Source organism: Myodes glareolus, chromosome 10 (assembly GCF_982192425.1).
Source record: "Myodes glareolus chromosome 10, mMyoGla1.1, whole genome shotgun sequence".
In the NCBI taxonomy this organism is placed as follows: Eukaryota; Metazoa; Chordata; class Mammalia; order Rodentia; family Cricetidae; genus Myodes; species Myodes glareolus.
This window is the reverse complement of record NC_142035.1, coordinates 85,894,766-85,916,304: the sequence shown is the minus strand read 5'-3', so window position 1 is coordinate 85,916,304 and position 21,539 is coordinate 85,894,766. Positions and strand designations below refer to the sequence as shown.

General features: G+C 51.3%; 1 protein-coding gene across 3 annotated transcripts in view; it reads right to left on the bottom strand.

The window, feature by feature from the left end:
* Window positions 1-2,956: 2,956 nt before the first annotated feature.
* The window catches only part of Prdm11 (PR/SET domain 11), an 82,144-nt gene continuing 63,561 nt past the window's right edge, over window positions 2,957-21,539 (bottom strand). For 2 of the 3 annotated variants that reach the window (XM_085696625.2, XM_048428232.3), the window contains exons 6-8: window positions 18,116-18,303; window positions 12,631-13,236; window positions 2,957-11,634 (exon numbers count right to left, since the gene is read on the bottom strand). In XM_085696625.2, the coding sequence (XP_085552751.2) occupies window positions 9,470-11,634; window positions 12,631-13,236; window positions 18,116-18,303 (2,959 nt within the window). In that variant the 3' untranslated portion in view covers window positions 2,957-9,469. The remainder of the gene's footprint in view (window positions 11,635-12,630; window positions 13,237-18,115; window positions 18,304-21,539) is intronic. The other variant, XM_085696635.2, reaches the window with a different exon arrangement.

Below are 21,539 nucleotides of genomic sequence, written 5' to 3'. Positions count from 1 at the left end.
TTGGCTATTCTGGGTTTTTTTGTTTTTCCATATGAAGTTGAGTATTGTTCTATCCAGGTCTATGAAGAATTTTACTGGGATTTTGATGGGCACTGCATTGAATCTGTAGATTGCTTTTGGTAAGATTGTCATTTTTACTATGTTAATTCTACCCACACAAGAGCATGGGAGATCTTTCCATTTTGTGGTGTCTTCTTTAACTTCTTTCTTCAAAGATTTAAAGTTCTTGTCATACAGGTCTTCCACTTGTTTGGTTAGAGTTACTCCAAGATATTTTATGTTATCTGTGACTACTGAAAAGGGTGATGTTTCTCTGATTTCTTTCTCAGCCCATTTGTCATCTGTGTAAAGAGACCTACTGATATTTTTAGTTAATCTTGTATCCTGCTACATTACTGAAGGTATTTATGAGTTGTAGAAGTCCCTTGGTAGAATTTTTGGGGTCCCTTATGTAAACTATCATATCATCAGCAAATAGTGAGAGTTTGACTTCTTCTTTTCTGATTTGTATCCCATTGATCTCCTTTTGTTGTCTTATTGTTCTAGTTAGAACCACAAATGCCTGCTCCTGTGGAGGCTGCTGCCTCAGGCCTGCTCCAGCTAAGGTGACTGGCTCCAGCCTGCTCCTGTGGAAGTTGCTCTGGCAGAGGTCGCTGGCTTGGGTCTGCTCCTTCGGCAGTTGCTCCCTTGTACCTGCTCCTGTGGAGGCTGCTGCCTCAGGCCTGCTCCAGCTAAGGTGACTGGCTCCGGCCTGCTCCTGTGGAAGTCGCTCTGGCAGAGGTCACTGGTGAGGCCCACCCCTGTGGAGGTCACTGCCTTGGGCCCTAACTAGGACTTCTTATCTAGGAAGGATGACAGTGGGCTTTCAGAGATCCTGCCCACTCTCTTTTGTTGCATGATGCTAACACTTAAGCATTTTTTGATTTGTAAAAACATGAAGTAAAGGTAATTGTTGAATTTAAACAAAGACATGGACATGTCATATAATGGGAATGAGCACTTGCAGGAGTCAAAGGGCTGTCAGATAAAAAGCTTAGAGTGGGGAGTTTTTAGACAGGGAGGCCCCAAAGGTCCTCTAAAATAATGCCATTGCCACTGCTGTTGGTTTACGCCAGAACTGGATAATATGGCCCTATGGGTGAAGACAATGCATATTCTGATTATAAAAATGAAAAAAAAAAGAAATGTATGTCCTAGCAATGCTGAAGCATGCATGGGCAGCCCGTACATGGTGGTTCTGTTGAACTTGCCCATGTTGGGTTTCATGGTCTAAGTTAATGAGGACGACTGACCAAGTCTCTTCCTCAGAAGGGCACCAGATCTCATTACAGATGGTTGTGAGCCACCATGTGGTGGCTGGGAATTGAACTCAGGGCCTTTGGAAGAGCAGGCAGTGGTCTTAACTGCTGAGCCATCTCTTGTGAAGAAATAAGGCTGGGACTGAACTGCTGACTTGCTGCTGGCTTGTTTTGTTCATGTTGGAAGGTATAGTGTGTGCAGCCTGCTAGGGGACAGCTGTTACAACAGTCTCCCTTGGCCGTGGCCCCTGAAGCTATGCTATCGTAGTGCCCAGAGAGATGCAACTGCGTGTGCAGCAGCAGCAGCAGCAGCAGCAGCAGCAGCACAGTCGGTTTCAGGTTCAACAGCAACTTTCTGGCTTTATTAAACTTTTCTCTAAACATTTGTGTGCTTATGATAAGTCATAGGGCACTGCTGTCAACTGCAACTGGACCTAAAAGGATGTTTCCTTTATAAGCAATAGCGGACTGGGAGAGCCAAAGAACCACCCAAGAACAAGAGGCTATTGCTGTGGCAGAGTAGCCCAAGGGTGAGGCATATATATCACCCCTCCAAGGCCCAGAGAATACCATGGACAGGGAGCAGAAAGAATAAAAGAACAAGAGGAAAGGGTAGAGTACTGTGTAGCAGTTTCCTCTGCATTGAAACACTGTATCCTGAATACGTGTCCATTCATTGTCATTAGAACTTGAGAAGTCCTAAAGGGAGGCTTCCTAAGACTGGAAATAACACATAAGTCTCAGGAAGTCCCTGAAACTTAACAGACTTCCAAGGCCCCTCTTCTCCAATGTTATATAAACAGTAGTGGAAGAATCTCCTACCTGTTAAGTTTCTGCAAACTGCCAAGGTATCTCTGGGTTCCAGTTTTCATGAGTCATCAGCCACGCTGGAACTGGCTTTGGTGATGTAGCTGCCTGGGAGTCATCCATGCTCTGTAAATAAACCCTCATCCACACTCCCATAAGTAACCCAGAAAACTCACTGGCTCACCAAGTTGGACTTGGGTAGACTCCTTACTTTAGTATGTCACTGGATTGAGAGGGCTTTGTTCACACCTCCCCAGAAACAGTGTCACACAGCAGTTGCTAGGTGACCAACGTAGAGGTGATGGTGCTTCTCGACTGAAAATAAAATGCCTAATGCTGAGAAGGCAGAAGTAAGGATACAGGAAGAGGTAAGACCTCTGTGAGGAAGTCGGATGCGGAGAGGGACCAAGAGTGGGGGCCTCAGCATCTCAAGAGGAAAAACCTGTATGTGGAGCAATGCCATTATTGACTATAGTTTGTCTAATTCTTTCCTCAAAAAATGTGGGAAAAAATCCCACTCCCTCACTGTCATTGGCAAAATACTCAGAAAAGACCTTTCTAAGTGGGGACCAGACCAGGAAGTGGAGAGCCACCAAAGGCAGTTAAGCAAGAGAGCTGGAACCAGCTGATCTGCAGAGGCTCTGGATGCCCCCCCTGAGATTCTTGTAAGGCCAGTATCCGGGTAGGTGTTTCACATGGTTTCGGTCACCCCTTCTTCGGCCTGCAATGGGAACATGAAGAGCAGCAGCTAAAGAGGACTCGAGTTCTTCCAGTCCCACACCTCAGCCTTTGATGGGGTCCACACGACTCCCTGGGGCCTGTCACAGAGGCAAGGAGCCAAGCTTGGTGCATCAATTTAAATGCTTTTATTAATAATCTTCTTACATTATGAGGATAATGTGACAAAAGGAAAGACTCTGCATACAGATTATAAACCAGCATAGCTCTATTTGTATCCAGTGTTCTAGCCCCCGACACACAGGTACTATAAAGCACAGTCTGCCAAATAATAACATTGAGAGTTGTCTTTAAAAAAGAAAGTATTAACATATTAATATGTGTGTGGTAATAGGCTCCTAGGAATTCCCCCCACCCCCACTTTTTTTTTTCTTTGTGATTGACATGAAAACGGTTCAGCAGCTTAGGGATGGAGAGGAGGAGAGAGACCAGGGCTGAAAAAGACTGCTGGCTCTTCCAGAGGCCAAAGGGTACACTGAGGGATGCCCTGGGACAGCCTGGCCTTTGTCTTCTTATGAACAGTATTGTGAGCGGTTGCCCCCTCTGCATGGAGGCTGGTCCCCTCGATGCCCTGTGGCACGTTCTCTCTCTCTGAGGTACAGTGCATTGTGGGATTGCTACTGGGAATGCCTATCCCCTGGCCAGGCTCTGACCCACTGTAGTGTGTGGAAGGCTAGGGCCATTGGTCCTGAACTCCACTGAGCCAGGCCCTACAGGGTGTTCAGCCGGTTGGCAGCTAGCTGTGGTTCAAGGAAGTGGGCATTGGCAGAGCAGACCTGGTCTCAACTGTGGTACAGGACTGGTCTGCTGGAGACTGAGGTCCGTTGGTAGTGTGGTGAAGAAGAGCAGGGGAGACCTGCAAAGGCTCGGTATGGGAAGTGAGTGTGTGTGTGGAGCCCAAAGGCAGGCTGGTCTGGAGAGCAGGGAGGGTACCTGTCATCAGATCCTTTCTGCTCCCGGAGAGAGAGGAAACAGAGGATGCTGGGAGCAATAGGCTTCTGACTCCCATCTGGCCGGCACAAACCCTCTGCCATCCTGCCAGCTTGCTGAACTCCCTGGAGTCCCAGGCATCCCCAACCAGCTTGGAGAGGTTGCCTGGGGACAAGCTGAAGAAAATACCCTCCCCAGAGAGAGTGGGCTTGGGCATCCAGTGAGAGAATGAGAACAGTGTCTGTGAACTAAGCCTGAACCTGCTGCCACAGCAGAGGTGGGGTGGACTGCTTGGTTGGTTTGGGAAGAGGGGACAGCATTGTCCTGAGTACAGCCAGTAGCTGTGGCTGCGCAGAGTGGGCTGGGCCGAGGCCCAGATCCTGAACTTGAGTTGTCATCGAAAATGTCAGTGTGCAGATATATCTCTCCCACCAGGCGGGGCTTCTGAATTGGGAGAGGCAGCGCTACCTGAAGCGCACGCTGCCTTCCTCAACTCCTGGAGCTCTGGAGACAGTGGGTGAATGGGTGAAGGAGGCCAGGACGGCTGTACTTCAGAGCCTTGACCTCCAGGGGGCGGAAGAGGGGCTGACATCTTTCTGGACATCTGTGAACAGATGTACTCCTTTTCTATTACCAGCAGCGCCGCTCATTCCTGATAGCGGAGGGCACTGGGAAGTTTGTGCAGAGGCCCCTCCCCTAGAGGTCAGGGACCAAGTTCGAGCCCCTACTGCTAAGCAGCAGTCACCAGCTAAGTGAAGGCCAGTGGTAGGGGGAGGTAGGGGCCACTGCAGCCTGCCCTCAGGGGTATCTCCTTCCAACCTCAGCCTGAGCTGGTGAAAGGAGAGAAAGTGCATGGAGAGAGCTGGGACCCAGCCACCGTCCTCCCCAGTACCCCAAGGAAGATGCCCCCACAGTGGCCAGCATCCAGCCTGCTGAGCACTCCCACCTCCCTTCCAGAGCTGTCTCCTCCTCCTTACCCAACCAGCACTCGGCTTCCTCGCCACCTTTCCAGCTCTATAGACTACTTTTATATCTATTTTAAACATAGAAATGTATAAATATATAGGATATATTTATAGATATATAGACGTGATTTACTCTTACTCTGCGTGTATACGTACTGTATATGTCTGTATATACAATTGATATGCCTTAGCATCAGTATGATACACTGCACATACCCCTGCCTCCATGCACAGCCTCCCAGGGAGACTGAATTGCATAGGTATTTCTAGGGTGATACCATTTGAAGGGATGGGGGAAGGGGAGAGCGTGCTAGATGGAAGAGGAGGGCCATACTATTTTCCTCTCCAAAGGGCACCTTTTCTCCCTCTGACTAACATGCAAAGATTACCTCAAAGACTCCTACAACTGCCCTGACAGAGGACTAGAGAAGAGCATTCCTCTGAGGGGAGGGACCATGCACATCTGATGCGCTTTCTCCCTCAAGGATTGGAGGAATGGCCAGACTAGACTCCAAGGCAGGGTGTAAAGGAGCCATCCCACCTTCACTGCCTGCTGTGCCCTCCTTCCTCATCCCAGAGGACCACTCTCCCTGCTTCAGTTGCTAGCTAGCCCAGTCTGACTGGGCTGCCTCTTAAGGGGCACCCCGGGCACACATGAGCTCCAGTGAACCTGGGGTCTATGCCCATATTGGGTGCGAGGACCACAAAAAAAAAAAAATTTAAAAAAAAGCACAAATCAGCACAAATCTGACTTGTAATTTAACACAGATCACACACTGAAATCAGGTTAGGATGCCAAACTCCTGCTTCCATAGAGACAGAAGTGGAAAAACAAAGGAGTGTTCTAGACTTCAGTCCAGGTGGCCTCTCCTGGTCCCCATCGAGCTCCCGGCAGGCAGCAATGGAAAGCAGCTCTCAACATCAGGCTGGGTAACATCTCAAGTCTATTTCTACCTCACTATGGCCATGTCCACCTTGATATCTTCCTCCATTGCTCTTCCTCCAGACAAATGAAAAACACTTAAGATGTGTTTAAGTCACTCCAAGGTCCTTGCACAAAATCAAAGGTCTAGTATGAACAAGCCAACGAGAAACCTCATCAAAACAACTCGAGCTGGGAACACACAGCCTGAACAGAACTTGGCTACCGAGGGTCCTGGAGCCCAGTGGGCTCTCATTCCCCAGCGAGGATGGGGCAGGGTGGATGTAGCTGGCATCTTGAGACCCACAAGGAGCCATTACAAAAGCGCTGCAGTTCTGACGCCTGCAGGGATTCTAACTGGGCAGGAGCTGCCCACGGGGCTGAGTAGTCCTCCCGTCTCAGACAGGCTAAGTGGTCATTGTTTGTTGCCCTTCACTCAGGAGAACATTTCAACCATAGGGTTCTGCAAGGTACCCGGCTGGCACAACAGCCACAAGCCTTAGTCTTCAACACCGTCTCAGGTCCTACTCTTGCCAAGAGCCAATGAAAGTCACTATTAGTCAGCCCAGAGTGAATACTTGTCAGCCCCACAGACACAGTCATTCGATGCTTCTACACCAGGGACTGAGTTACAGGGCCCTGTCCCATCAAAAACAACTGCATTTATGCTGCAAGGCCTCTCCAGTCTGTTAAACCAACCAAGATATGAGACGAGCCATGGCTCTCCAGCCAGACTGGAAGTGTGGGCCACCCAGGCTCTTCTCTAAGGGGAACATGAGAAATGCCTAGACCCGAAATCACAGGGCATCCCAAATAGGAATTCACTGGGCAGAAGCCCTGACCCTCCCAGGGAGCATTCAAGCTAAAAAGACTGTGTGGGGCTCATCCACACCATTCCTCAGTCACCCACATCCTGAGGCAGAGTGGCCTAGAGAACATCGGTCACAGCCCTGCCAGGCTGAGCCAGCCTCACCAGCACCCAGAGCTGCAGAGGCACCTAGCCAAAGGCAAGACAGCCTGAGAGCTCAGCTTCTCAGTGGCTCTGAGGCAGAGGCCGTTGCAGCAGAGACCAGGGGTGGGGTCGGGGAGACAGAGGACCAGGGAATGGGTGACTGCTGTCACCCACACGCTGCCAGAATAGTTCACTCTAGGCCTCAAGGCAGGTCCCCTGCTCCCGGTGTCTTAAGGAAACTCAGGTAACATTGGCTTGGAATGTCAGAACCTGTGTCTCTAGCTAAGGACTTGAGCTTGCGTAGCCACAACCTCTTGGGAAGGAACAGTCCTGGTTCGATGTCTGGCCTAGGGCCAACCCAGAGAGGACCCTTCCTGGGCGAGGAAGCCCTCCGCACTGGGGAGGAGAGGTGTAAGGCAACTGTTGGCAAGAAGAAAAGGCCCAGGCCATCGTTTATGCCTACAGGCTGCCCGTGAGGGACCTGCCTTGCCAGCCATCCCTACTCTGAACACACCTTGGTCCATTCAGTTCTCAATGAAAACTCCCCAGACCAACGTCTGTGTCTGTAAGGAGATGAAGTTTCAGGGCAGGAGCTGGGCAAGTGGGAGACCTTGTGCTTCAGAACAGCAGCCCATGTGGCTCCAGCTAGGCTTTGGCCTGGGGTGGGAGGGGCAGCTGGAGGGAGACACCAGCTCAGAGCCGGCAACTGAACAAGACCTGGATTCCAAACCTCTGAAAGGGACTTTGGGTTTCCTTCCCCAGTTCCTGCTAACTCTCCCTGCTCAGAGGGCAGGGAGTTAGATGGGGACCAGGGTGAAGGGAGGGCTGAGAGTCACCAGGCAGGGTATATCAACTTGTTGAAGAAGGCAGCAGAAGAGACCTGCCAGTGGGACAGGTGGAAAGAGCCAGCTTTTTGATGGTTTAGTTTTGTTTCTTGTTTTAACATGCTACATCACTCTTGAAAACAAAAACATTTCAAAAATAATATATAATATATATATATATATTTATATCATGAAAAGCTATTGGCTAGCAGCAATGATTCTAAAGTTATCTTAGCACCAAGACCATGGAGGCAAAGGGAGGATCTGAGGGAGGACGGACAGACTGAAGAACCAGGAAAGGGTAGCAATATGTTCAGTGTTAATGACATTTCCATGAGGCCTCAGAGACGAGCCGAACCCAGAAGGAAGGAAGCCACCACACAGCTGTGGGCCCAGCTAGGCAGGCTGAGGGCATGAGGGCCTTGCCTGTGGTTGGATCTCTAATACCCCACTGAAGGAGAGGGACAGCTCTCTGCAGAACTGACCATGGCAGGTACTACAGATCCTCCGCCCTTCCCCACACACAACCCGTATCCACATTCTGGGACGGCAAAAACTGCACAGATCAGACGCAGAAACAAGAGGGAGGTTTTTAACAGCTCATGAACACTGCTGAAAACTCTTTGTGAGGTATACTGGTAGATAAATGAACATTGGTCAGACTCCTCTGGTTTAAACCACTGTCTGCCCCCGGGGTGGGGGGAGGCAAGCGGCCATTTCTAAAGCTTATACTGTGGCTGTAGAGTGTGTGTCTGTGTGTGCGTGTGCACACACGTGGTGTGTGCGTGTGTGTAGATGTGCATACATGTTTCCAATCTTGAGAATCCCACCTCACTTCCTGTTTTCTCCTTTTCTTTAGGACATTTCAACCCTATTCAAAATAGGAGGAGCTCACAGGCAGAGGAACTCTGCCCGGCATCCTGTGACCATCCTGCCAGGCTGCAGAGCACAGCATCAGCCTGCTGCAAAAGGAACAACCTCTCTGCGGACTCTCCCCTGAGTTCTGCATAGCCCAGGACATGACTTGCATTGGCGGATTCTGACCCTGAACTATAAGACAGCTGCTCCTTGATCACTAAGAGAAATCCGAATCCCACACATTTCATAGTTAGAAAGAACATACAAGCAATTTGTGGAAGTTGAATCTACACACTTTGCATTTTACTTGTTTTTAGCCCAAATTGCGGTCCTGTTGGGGTTTAGATTTCTTGGCTCACTGTCTCCCCAACAGCCCTAGCTCTGAATGGAAGAATAATGTTTTATCCTCTGCTGGGGAACAAAGCTCACCCTCCCCATGGTCCCTAGATTTCAAGCTCAAATGTGAAAGAAAGTTGCCTTCAGTATGACACCTAATATCTAACTCCAGAGGTCTGAGGAGGGAGCTGACAGCCTCGGGATGGGAGGGTGGCGTGGGGAGTGTGGTGGGCTCACAGTCGAGGGGACAAGTGAAGGACTCACTCAAAAAAATGAACAAAGAAAGCTCTCCCAAGCTGAAGTCAGGTGATGGGAGAAAGACAACCAGAAATCCAATCCACCCCATGGAAACCCTGACACCATGTGACCGGAACAGAATGCCAACGAGGAGACCACACCTTGCCCGCCCCCCAGTCATAAAACCATACCACAGAGGAGAAGGTGAGAGTGTCACCCCAACCCCCAGCCCCGTGACCAATCCATGAGAGCAGAAACAGAACAAGCCACCTAAGAATGACGAAGGGAATCGCCATTTAGCTTATGCTGCTTTGACTGTTTAGTGGGAACACGCGTGGCCCGGAACACGCTGTGAGTGAAGAGGTGCCGCGTGGGCTGCAGCTGCCAAGTGTGGAGACAAGAGTCAGTTGCCGACGCTGCTCCTTTCTGAAAGCTGTCAGTAGCTTCCGGTGGACACATCACCTTAGTTTTTAAAAAATTTTCAGTGTGGATTTATATATATATATAATATAATATAATATATATTTATATAATATATCAAAGCTTATGAGTATAGATTAAAAAAATATTCACCGGCTTTGTGACCTCTGCTGTGCAGGCCCCTACATGTCTGGGTAGAACTCAGAGCCATGGTCCACAGCCTGCAGCATGGGCTTCTGCTCCAGGGCAGACATCCTACTGAGGACCTCCGCTGACAGTGTGTAGCTATTGCCAGACTTCTCCTCAAACCAGCTGTCCAGGGCTCGCTTGGCATCGAAGTTGGCGATGGGTGGTCCATTCACAGCAATTGTCAACAGGTCACTGAGCTGCTCCAGGGTCAGGCGGGAGCGGTGGTTTTTGCGGACCCGCTGCAGGGCACTCCGGCCTTTCTCACAGCAGGCCGTGGAGGTGGGGAGGACTTTAAGTACCTGAATGACCTTGTTCAAGAGCGGAAACCTTTGCTTGTACTTGCAGATGTGACTGATGAGGTCTTTGAAGCCGTTTTTGGTGTAGTAATCAGCCTTGAGGTCTCTCCACTCCATCAGTAGGCTTCCCCGGGGGTCCACCCCTTCGCGGCACACATCCTGGGAGAAGGTGGGAATGGCTTCCAGGTGGTCAAAGATCTGAACCATGTCCTCCTTGCCGAAGCTCAGGAGCTCCTCGCTGTTCCTGGGCCAGGCGGCTAGGTCGAACACTTGGCAGGCCTTCACAAAGACCCGGCTCCGGGAATCGAACCTTTGTGCCAGAATGACCTGTGTCTTCTGGCAGATCTTCTCCCTGATAGCCTGGAACTTAGCCTCGGCCACCCTGAGGTTCTTCACGGCGATCCCATTGAAGCTCTCTCGGAAATTCTCCTCAAATTCCTGCAGGTACTCCCCCGGGGAGTCTGCCAGCCGGCTGATCTCCTGGATGGCCTCTTCGATCTTGTCGTCCACTTGCGACACCAGGAGGTACTCTCCCTGGAAGACGTAGGCCAGGCGTGAGAGCACGGCGATCACGTCCAGCAGGAAGTAGATGAGCTTGACCGACTGGTAGTCCATGAGGAACTGCAGCAGGGCCAGGGCGATGGCGGAGGCGTCTGCCCGCTGCGTCTGGCTGCTGACGTCCTTGAGGTGGGCCACCACTTCCAGGTAGTCCTTGATGAGGGCGTTCAGGACGTTCTGCTCACCGATGATCCACCTCACGGCTCGGATGTCCCCCAGGAACTCGGTCTCCTCGCACAGGGTGGAGGCTGTGGAGCGCAGCTCACACATGAGTCGCGGTGAGTAGCGGTAGAAGCTGAGCAGCTGCTTCAGGTTGTTCTCCAACTCCTCCAGACAGGGCAGCTCCTTCCCACTGATGGCATCTAGGATCTCCAGGTGGGGCCGGTGCACCATAAAGGGCAAGCACAGAAGCCAGGGCAGCGTCTTGCGGATGGTCATGAACATGCTGGCGCGCAAGCTGGCGGTGATGTTGGCCCCATCCACTCCCAGGCCGACAGTCGGCTTCTCGTCCTGTAAGCGGATGCCAAGGGCAGCAAAGGCCCGGTCCAGTGCCTGGAGATAGCTTTCTGTGCTGGAGAAGCCTAGCTCCTGCAGGGAGAGGAATTCTGTGGCCGGGGGCCCATCACTGCTGGTATACTGCACGTAGACGGCCACCGTGTCAGCCAGAAGGTCGTCACTCTGCCCGTCCAGGATGATACTGAGGCAGGGCGACTGACGGAGGCGCTCTACCAGGTCCTCCCTCAGCGCCCGGGCGATGTGATGGATGAGGATCTGACAGTCACCCTCGTTCATGTACTGGTCGACCACCTTGAGCTCACACTTGCGCAGCAGCTCCGCCAGCGGCCGGAAGTCCAGGTAGGGCCTGCCCTCCAGGGCCAGGTGGTAGGCGGTGTTGAAGAGCAGCGTCATGTTGCGGCACATCTCCTCGGTCTTCTCCGGGTGCATGCGCAGTTTGTACAGCTGCAGACACTTCTTATGCAGGTTGCTCTGGCTGTGCAGCTTGATGGTGTGGATCTTAAACTGCTTGGAGCCGATGATGAAGGCGGAGGTGCGTGAGGACTGCACCGTGTACTGGCGGCACACGTGGCACCACATCTCGTTGAGGGTCGGGGAGTAGCGGAGGAACCAGAATTTCTTCAGCCATTCCTGCTTGAAGCGCCGGATGCGGCGGCCAGCGGCGGAGGACATCTTGGAGGGTTCATCGGTGGCTGTCATCACGTCGTTGGAGACGGACTCATCTGCAGAATCCACTTCCTGGTCGTCATCCTCCATGATGGCAGGGCCAGAGACCATGCTCTCTGAGGCTGGAAAATAAGAGGGGATGGAAACATTCACATGTGCTGTTGACAACACAGATTTAACAAGGTGTACGCTGGAAAGCAGGCCGCACGGGGCTAGAACCCTGCTTGCTCTCCACACGGAGGTTTCCTCCCCATGGATCGCCCATGGTGGCCTCTGGACGCTACCCAGGCTCCAGGCTCCCTGTACCTGAGCTCAGTCTTGACTTGTGGGTGCTTCTGGGGTGGAATGTTCTAGAATGTTTGATGTCACATACTCAGGTTACACTGGAGGACCAGGCACTGGAATGCCCAATACTGATACGGTCAGGGCAAGCGTGTGGTTTTTAACTGAAGGCAGTCTGGATACTGAGGCAAATGTATTTTTACGCCTACCCTATTCCATTCTGAGGGTAGCTGAGAAGGAGAGCTGAGGGAAACAACCCGGCTTAGCTGCAGGTCTGCACGGAACCAATCCCCAGGTCCCCTTGGTTCAAAAAGAGACCCAGGAAGCCAGCAAAAGAGGACAAAGTGGCACAGCTGTTGGCTTCAGGTCCTCTGGTTCCGTATCCTTCTAGAACTTGGGGCTGGGAACCAAGCACCATGTAGGCAGGTCAGAGTCTGGAAGAAGAGGACTAGGCTGTGCTCCTGCCCTGAGTTTGGGGAGCTGTGAGAGATCCCAACAGACACCCTGTTCAGGATGGGGGGGAGAGAGAAGTCGGACTGGGGCAGGGGGGGAACAGTGGGGGAGGCCCAGAGTAAAACAACAGGTCAAGAACACAACACACAGCCCTCCTGCAATGGGACATCCTTTATTGACAAGCAAGATACAGGTTGGCACATGCAATACCCCCAGAGCTTCAAGCCAGCCTGCCTCTGGCACCCGAGGGACAGGGTTCCCAGCCCCGGAGGTGGCTTCCTCTGCGTTGCACTTCTCGGCTCTCCTGGCAGGTGGCTGTGACAGAGCTCTGGGCCCCCCTCCACACAGCGTGCCATGTGCTCTTCCCTCTAACACCAACTTACCTGCAGGATCTGAGAACTCAGGGAGCTCCAGTACCTGCGGAGGCAGAACGGAGGGCTCAGGCGGCTTTCCAGACTTAAGCGTGTCGAGTTCTGCCTGCAATTCCCGCACTTTCTTCTTCAGGCGAATGCAATTAGGGCAGAAGGAGGTGGTGGGCAGTTCGTGCGGGTCAGATGCCAGAGAGGCCTCGGCAGGACTGTCAGCCCTGAATGACGAAGGCTCCTCCTCTTCATCCTCCACCCTTTGGGGGACCTTCCAGTCCCCTTCCCCCTGGGTCCGGCGGATATTCTGTATGCCTTGGGTCATGGCAGCTGCGCTCGGACCATATTCATCATCCTGGTACTTGGGGACTTTCCGAATGACCAGAGAGGTGCTCAGAGCCAGCTGGCGGGCTTCCACATTAGCGGATTCCAGTGAGGCTTCTAGTACATCCTTGAAGATGAGATCTATTTTCTTCTTCTTGGTCTGAGGGTGTATGTCCCCCTCATCAAAGCTGCGCTTGTAGGGACTTCTGCCCTGTTTCAACACAGGGAACTGAGTGGAACCCCTTAGGTCTTCTGGATTATCCAGGGCTTGCTCAATCTTCTCCCTCTGCAACCTCTTCTCTCCTAGGAAGGAAAACCAGGGTGTGAGGATATGGGGAAAAGCCCCAAATGGAGGAACTAACATGAAACAGAATGGGCCTCTGCTAGGGAGTCGCCTTACACATCCTCTTGGTTCTAACTGTCTGAGTCAGGTGAGGCCCAGATGGAGAGGAGAGCACACCATGGGAAGTCATGAGAGCCACAGACACGACCTTTACAAGGAGGCAGTCAGTTTTGAAGAGCCCTTGAATGGATAAATGCAACACCTATGAGCTGGGATGTGCCTGAAGGGGAGAATAGCAAGATGTAACCGCCCTACGGGGATGGGACTGCCATACCACATATGACCCTAAGAGACAGCATCCCTCCCCATCTGACTAAAGCAACAAGCTTCAGAGCTGAGTAAATCTCCACCCACCCGGAACACTGCCCTCTAGACCTAGACTACAGGATGACTGCCATGCTCAGTGAAAGGCATGGGGAGAGCATAGGCTCCACCTTACTCCGTTCTAGAGAAGGGGAGAAACAGCCACCCTAGAGTTGCTGTCTTTCTGCTCCCTGCAGTATGGAGACAGGAAATACACAAAGAAGGATGGTTCAAAGTCCTGTGGTTCTCAGCCATGGCTAAAATTTTGAAAAGGAAGAGAGCTTACTAAAAATGCCAAAACGTCAGGCTTCTTCAAGGTAAGGACAAGGCAGTCACGAGACTCAAAGCGTTCTCAAATATAGCTGTTTCCCCACCTGGCAAAAGATGTTTCTTTTTCTATCATTTTAAGTTACCTTGAAATGTTGGTGAGCTCACCAAAATAAGCTATTTTAGATTCCTTATCACAGCCAGCAGAATAGCACAGACTGCTACAGGGTGCTGGTTTCCCCGGGGGGAAATGCTGAGAAAGCAGAGGAGTCTTCCAGCTCTCGGAAAGTTCTGGCAGCAGTCTGTGGGGTTGGGCAATCTCAAAGGCTGCCTGAGCCAGGGTCAGAGTCAGGGCCTGGTTCTGTAACCTTGGGCAGAGATTGCTCTGAATGCACAGTGTCCAGGCTTCTGGTGAAGGGATTTATTCCCCAGCCCTAGGTGAAGGTCAGGAGATTCCAGGTTTGGCTTCCCTTAGCCTTTCCTCAAGGCTGCAGGTTCCCACAGATGACAGCACAGCAGGGCTGAGTCACTCAGGTCTCTATTCTGTCCTCACAGGAGCTGCCTAAGTATCAGACTCAGCCAGGCTCCTGGCACTCAGCCAGCTTTCAGGAGCCCGGGGTTCCACACCAGCAGAACCACAGAAAGCTCAGTGATGGTGAGGTGAGAACACTTTAAAAACGCAGTGTGTGTGCTGGAGAGATGGCTCAGAGGTCGGGAGCACTGGCAGCTCTTCCAAAGGAGCAGAGTTCAATTCCCAGCACCCACTCTGAGACTCTAGTTCTAGGGTACCCAGAAGACATCCTCTTCTGGCCTCAGAGGATACCAGGCACACATGTGATACACAGACAGACATGCAGACAAAATACCCATACATACATAAATAAGATTAAATAAGATTAAATTTAAAAGTTTTGATGCAATGTGTTTGTGTCACAGAGCAGGTAAGGTGTTCATCAAGCTGAACCTCTGAAAATCAAAGGTGCCTTTTCAGGTTTTCATAGACACCGGGCAGCTGGAGATGCAGGGAGGTCAGGGTGGCAAGCATAGCAGACTGCCACTGTCTCTGTGTTCTGAGACAAAGTCATTCATGTTTCCTAGGACAGACTGGAAACCCTTCTAGACTCAAGGCTTCCATGTAGAATCCCTGGTCCACAGATGACCTTTAATGAAGGTCACCATGAATTCTATTCCAAATCTTCCATGACATTCAGGGATCAAACCAGAGCAAAGAATAAAATCCCCCCTTCCTTCGTGCAGATCACCCAAATGTGTTGACGCCTACCCTTCAAAGAACCGCAAACGAATAACTGACATTCTCTCTGGAAGCTCTGGGCTCCAAACCACACTCTTCTAAGATGACCATGATCGGCTTAAGCAGCCTCTGTCTCTCTAAAAGCCGGGTGCAGTGGTGCCCAGTAATCTCAGCGCTTGGGAAGTGGAGGCAAGAGGCTCTGGAGTTCAAAGCCAGCTTCAGCCGCAAATCGAATTCAAAGCCAGCCTGGAATACAGGAGACCTCACCTCAGAAAAGGGGGTGGGGGACTGCGGTGGTTTGTTTTCCAAGTCTGAACACCTGAGTTCAATGCTCAGAATTAATGTTTAAAAATAGCCAGGTCATCAGAGAGGCTTCACCCAGCAACTGAAAGGAAACAGATGCAGAGACCCACAGCCAAACTTTAGGTGGAGCTCAGGGAATCCTGTGGAAGAGGGGGCGGAAAGTTTGTAGGAGCCAGAGGGGTCAAGAACACCACAAGAAAATCCACAGGGTCAACTAACCTGAGCTCATAGGAGCTCCCAGAAATTGAACCGACAACCGGAGTGCCTGCAGGGCACTGACCTAGGCCCTCTGCGTATATGTTACAGCTGTGTAGCTTGGTCTTCTTGTGGGACTCCTAATACAGACAGCAGCGGCTTTCTCTGACTCCACTGCCTGCTTTTGGGACCCTTTTCTCTTACTGAGTCGCCTCACCCACCCTTAGTAGGAGAGGAAGTGCCTAATTTCACTACAACTTGATATACCGTGGCTGGCTGATATCCACAGGAGGCCTGACCTTTTCTGAAGAGAAACAGAGGAGGAATGGATGGGGGTTAGGGAGAAAGAAGAAGGTGGGAGGAGAGACTGGGAAGAGAGAAGGCAGGGGAAACTGCGGATGGGATATAAAACCAAAAAAAAAATAAATACGAAAGAAAAAAAGCCAGGTGTGGTGGCAGGCACTTGTGATCCCAGCGCTGAGAAGGTGGAGACAGCTGGCTTCCTGGGTTCATGAGCCAGACAGCCTATGGGCAAGTTCAGGTCAGTGAGAGTTGTCTCAGAAAGCAAAGTGAATGATTGCTGAGCAATGACACTTGAGGTTGACATCTGGTCTGCAGATGTACACACTCGTGCATACACACACACACACACACACATGCACACACATGCAGGCACACACGCACACCTCATGATACCCTAAGTGACTGGGCAATGGGGACTGTCCAAAGCAGAGCTGACAGGCCACTGAAGGCACACTAAAGGACCTGGACTCTGTACCTAACACGTGGCATACATCAGTCATCCACCAAGGCCCACAGTCACACTCAAGGACTACTTTCTTCACAGCTCCAGCCGGCCTGCTGTGGTTGCTGGCTTCCTCCCGCACCCTACAGTTCAGCCTGGTCGATACCTCCCTCCTGTCTCTTGTAAGGCTTGCTCTATCTCAAGTCTGTGTGCCAGGACTCGTGTGAGCCTCCATTTCCCCAGCCTCCCTCCTTTCTCTAAGCTGTCCCTGGGTCTCAGGACTTTGAGAATAAGGCAGGTGCTTTGGAGAAGATCCCAGAAGAACCCAAGTGCGGAAATCTGTGCAGCTGAGACTGAGACTTCTCTTGGTTCTCTTCTCTTTGGGTGCTGTGATTCTCCTGGGAACTCCCTGGCTGCTTCAGTCACTTCCGCGTTTATCCATGCAACCAAGGTTCAGCAAACACTTGGCGTTTCGGGAAGAGGCCAAATGGCAGCCACCTCTCACCACAGAAGCACGCCTTCCTAATGAGACCAGCACAGCCCAAACTCAGATCCAAAGGGGACAGGAGATGAGTTTCTCCACAGGTCTATCACCTCTCCTGCAGTTGCCAGATGCTTTGAACTAAGCCAGATGGCTCTTGGCCACCCAAAGGCCTGTTTTGGTTTGTCTTCCAAGTCAGCTTCATTTCAAGAAGTCACCTGCTTCCATCTCCTCCTCCAAACAAGGCTGGCTCCAGCCAAGAGGTCAGTTAAACATACGGTAGAGCAGGCCTTGGCCTGGCTTTGGCTCTGAGGACCAAATGGACTCTGGGCATGCGGATGTGCGGCTTTTGTGCAAAGAAGAGACTCTCGAAAGAAGGGCCTGGGTGTGCCATTTACCCCGGCCAGGCTGAGGATGGCAGCAAGGTCCTGTCAAATGGTTCATTTCAATGGGGCCTGAGGTCATCTTCTCATGTCCTTCAGTCTTCTTCTGGTAGAAACCATTCTTTTATGCTTTTTTTATGCTTGGACTGACAAGAACAAGTCCAGCCATCCCATACCAAGGCTGGCTTTGTCTAGTGGCCACTGTTGGCTACAACTTAGATCCTGACTTCACATGTCTCAACTTGGAAACCTAGCTCCGACCTCATGAGTCATGTGACCTTGGGTAAGCCACTGCACTTCTGTGATGCTCAGTGTGGTCATCTGTACGACAATGGGGCTGATGCCACAGGGACCACCGGACTAGAATCTTACAACCAAGCACTTAATTACCATCACGGCAGAGATCGCATTAATGGTGGTGATTATATTGTTCCACGAATTCTCAGAGCATCTTAGTGGGTTAGTTCCCATTACTGTGGTCACGTGGCAATGTGTTGGAAGCTCAGCTAGCACACAGGAAATAACTGCTGAGGTATTGAGTAAGAAGTGTCTTTGTACCGGTTAGAGTTAGGGGAACAGGACTGGTTTTCATTCAGTGATTTACTTGACAGGGTTTCCCTGATCTCAGGACTGCCTCCTAGGGAGGACAGTTCCCTGGGGTAGCCACTGACTCACTGTGCTGAGGTCTGGCCTGCCTGTTGGATACTGCATTCCTCAGTGGTTTCTTGGAAGGTTCCCAGAGCAGCTTTCTGGGCTCTGGTGGCTCAGAGTGGGTGCAACCCTCCCTGGTGGGCATGGCCTTAGCTTTGTGGGTGTGCCCCTTCACAAGGACCAGCCTAGCCCTCTGGGCTTAGCCTTGTAGGTGTAGCCCTGGCCCTGAGGGAGTGCTCCTTCCCTTGCCCGTACTCACCCCGGGTCAGATTGCGGTGGATGGTTTCCTGGGACATGCTGTGCAGGCGCTTCATGTAGTCCTCGCTGTACCAGACCCGCAGCCGCTCTCCAGGCCGAATGTCTCGGCATGCCCGGAAGTAGATGCGCTCGCTGTGCTGGAACGCCAGGAGGTTCTGCTCCCTCTCCTCCCGGGAAATGACCACGTACCTGGGGGGGAGGGGACAGGTGAGAACCATGGGTCACACCTGGTGGACTGCCTCCAGCACAGGGCACAACTGGTTAAGGTCTGTGGGCATGTAAGCAAGGCTGCTGCCCCGCCCAGAGACAGCTAACTGGAGTTGGTCCTCCTCACATCTTTCTCTGGACCTCAAGAATCTGTTTATCTGAGACCGGAAATGGTACCTGTCCTGGCAACCTCATGGGTCACAGTCAACACTAGACTCAACAGCAGGTGGCCATCCCTTTCTCTCATCACTGTGCTTTTAAAAATATATATTTTATTTTAATATTTTGTGTGTAGGGATGTTTTGTCTACACATATGTCTGTGTATCTTGCTCTCACCAGAAGACGGCATCAGTTCCCCTGGAACTGGGTTACAGAGGCTTGTGAGCTACCATGTGGGTGCTGGGATCAAAGCTAGGTCCTATAGGAGCAGCCAATACTCTAAGCCTGAGCCTTTGCTCCAGCTCCAGTTTCACTGGATTTTAACCTCAGGCCTCTGACGGCAGCTGGCGCAGGGGAAGCTTTGGGCTGCTCTCATATTCCTCTAGGCTTATCAGAAATACCCATCCTCTAAGAGTGACTGCTGATAGCTCAATCAGGGCTAAAGAGCAGCATCTTACACCTGGTCCAATGAGGACAAACGAGAACGGTAAACGAGAGATGACAGAAGATTGGCAGCACAGTTTAAGATAAGGACAGAAGGACTCAGGGAGGCTGAGCAACTTCCCCAAAGACCCCGCTAATTAATGGGTGATGCAGCTTTGCAGCCTATTCTTTCCCCAACTGCAACTCATGGCTTCCATGTAGGTATGGAAAGCACCAGCCCAGCAATGCCTAAGACACCTCTGTAGTGCCATCCAATCCAGGATCCATACCCCTCACCCAGTTTCCCTCAAATGACACTTTCCACATCCTGGCAACACCTTACCCATCTCCACAGCAGCACCGCTGTGATGAAAAGTGAGAGAGGTCAGAGCCAAAGCCACTCACACAGTGTGTCAACAACGCTTCAAGCCCGCAAGAAGAGCTTCAAATGAACAAGACCATGTTTTAACCATGACCGTCATTCTGAGAGGACCATCTCTGGAATTGAATGTACCTTCCAGGTTTGCTCAACAAAGTTTGTGCTGTTTATCAAAGTACTCACACAGATGTCAGTCCCTTTGCAAGGTGACAACGGGGGTCAGCAGCTCCAAGAAGACCCCTCCAACCCTAGGGCCGTGCTTGCAGTCCTAATATCAACCCTGCTCCTATCTGGACAGGTCCCTGCAGAGTCAGCCTGACTTAACCTTGGAGGAGGCTGGCACCTCACCAACACAATCCCCTGACGCCCAAGAAACAATCTATTCTGGTGACAGAACATATCATAGGTTGGAAGAGTGAAGGCCAAAGCGATCAGAGAGCAAACACCAAGCTCCAAATCTGGACAAGGTCAATGGTGCTTACAGCCCTGGGTCAGACGTCTTGTCCAGACCTTAACCTCAGTACACCTGTGTTCACATCAGTATTTCACATGCGCATCAGAGAGCTCCCCTGAGCTGTGGAAATGTCATGGGGGTCTCTATGCACCTAGATACAGCCAGTCAAGGCAAAAGACAGGCCCCCAAGACGCCAGCAGCAATCCTCAGCTTCATCTCTCCACTCAAAGACCAGCCTCAACTCCACTCCTGAGATTTCTTTTTGTATGTGCAAAATAATTTCAAGCTCTAATCTAGCAAGAGTCTGAGATTGGTGTCCAAATATCACCATCTTAATGGTCGTCAGGACACAGAGCAGAGGTAGTGCCTAGCTATTCTGTTCCAGACACATTGGGAAGGCAGAAATACTATTCCTGTGTTCTCTCTCTGGGTTCATATAACATATTAGGCGTACCCTCTTCCTTTCCCACTTTAGTTTCTGGACAGCCATCAAATACTAAATGCTAGATGAGAAGGCAAACGAGGAACAAGTCACTATCAAGGCTTGTTGAATCAAAGCAGCAATGTCTGGAATGGGTCTAAACATTTCAACCTGTTTGCACCCATCTCCATTTGCACCCCCCTGCAGGACTGGTCGACCCAACAAGAGCCGGCATTTAGAAAGAGCACCCTCAGGCTTCATACAGATCACAAAGTATTTCAACAACGGACCAAAATGTGTTGAGCATCTTGCACTGGGTTGTTTTAAACTTGGCTTTTGAAGTGAGATACATATGGCAACTGTGGGTGAATCTCAGCCACCCAGTTCGCTGACAAGACATGTTTATGCGACAGAACTTTCAAGAGAAAGTTAACTGTAACCAGCTAAGACTCAGCACCTGCCGCCCCTAATTTGATCCCTTCATTCGGCAGCACTCAGAGCTTGGCCCATTCTTACAGCCCTGTTGTCCTCATTCTTACGTCCTGATCACATGACTGAGGACCCCAAGGTCCTCAGGAACCATCTCCTCCTGGTGGCCAAGTTCATCTGGCTGCAAGAGGGTCTGAGTTCCCAGCTCACTCCCTTGGGAGAACAGGGCAGAGTGCGAAACGCCTGGCCCAGGCTGCTCTGCAGGAGTTCACTGCTGTCTGCTCAGACCTGGGCACCCTAGAAGCAACTGAAAGGTGGCAGGCAGTGGTGGTGAGTGCAGGGGCTCTGGACTGACTCTTTCCAGAAGATAACACATTGTTTTCAGTCCTGTCTCCTCACGGCCTTGGGGACCGGACAGATAAGCCCAGGGGACAATGCTCAGGCCTCACCCACTGGGTCTTATCAAGTGTACCATATTTTCTAGCTGGGTCAGGAAATGACTGTGGGTTCTGATCCATAGGGGCATCCACTTTGTTTAATAGTACCGACACAGGCCAGGCTAGGAGAGTACAACTTTCCAGCAGAAAGGAAGTTCTCGGGGAGACAGAAATGGGAAGAGTGGCTGAGAAGAGCTCCAGCTCTGTGATGTCGCTGGACTAGGTCGCTGGTACCCACCAGGTGGTCACCCAGCCTCTGGAAAACACTGTCCTTATATGCTACGGGCTTCCTTCAAGGTGGGAAGCTGGCATAGGCTTCCCATGTATTTCCTCTTCCTATTGAATATGCTGGCCTCCTAGTCCCCACTGTATCCAAGAAACCAAAGCAGAAATTTCCATCTCAAATGGACCACTGTCTCTTGGACTCTGACCTTGTTTCTGGTTTACAGCCTCTAATTTGGCCTCTTCTTCCCTAAGACCAGAAGTAGAGGCAAATAAGTCACACGGATTTTGGC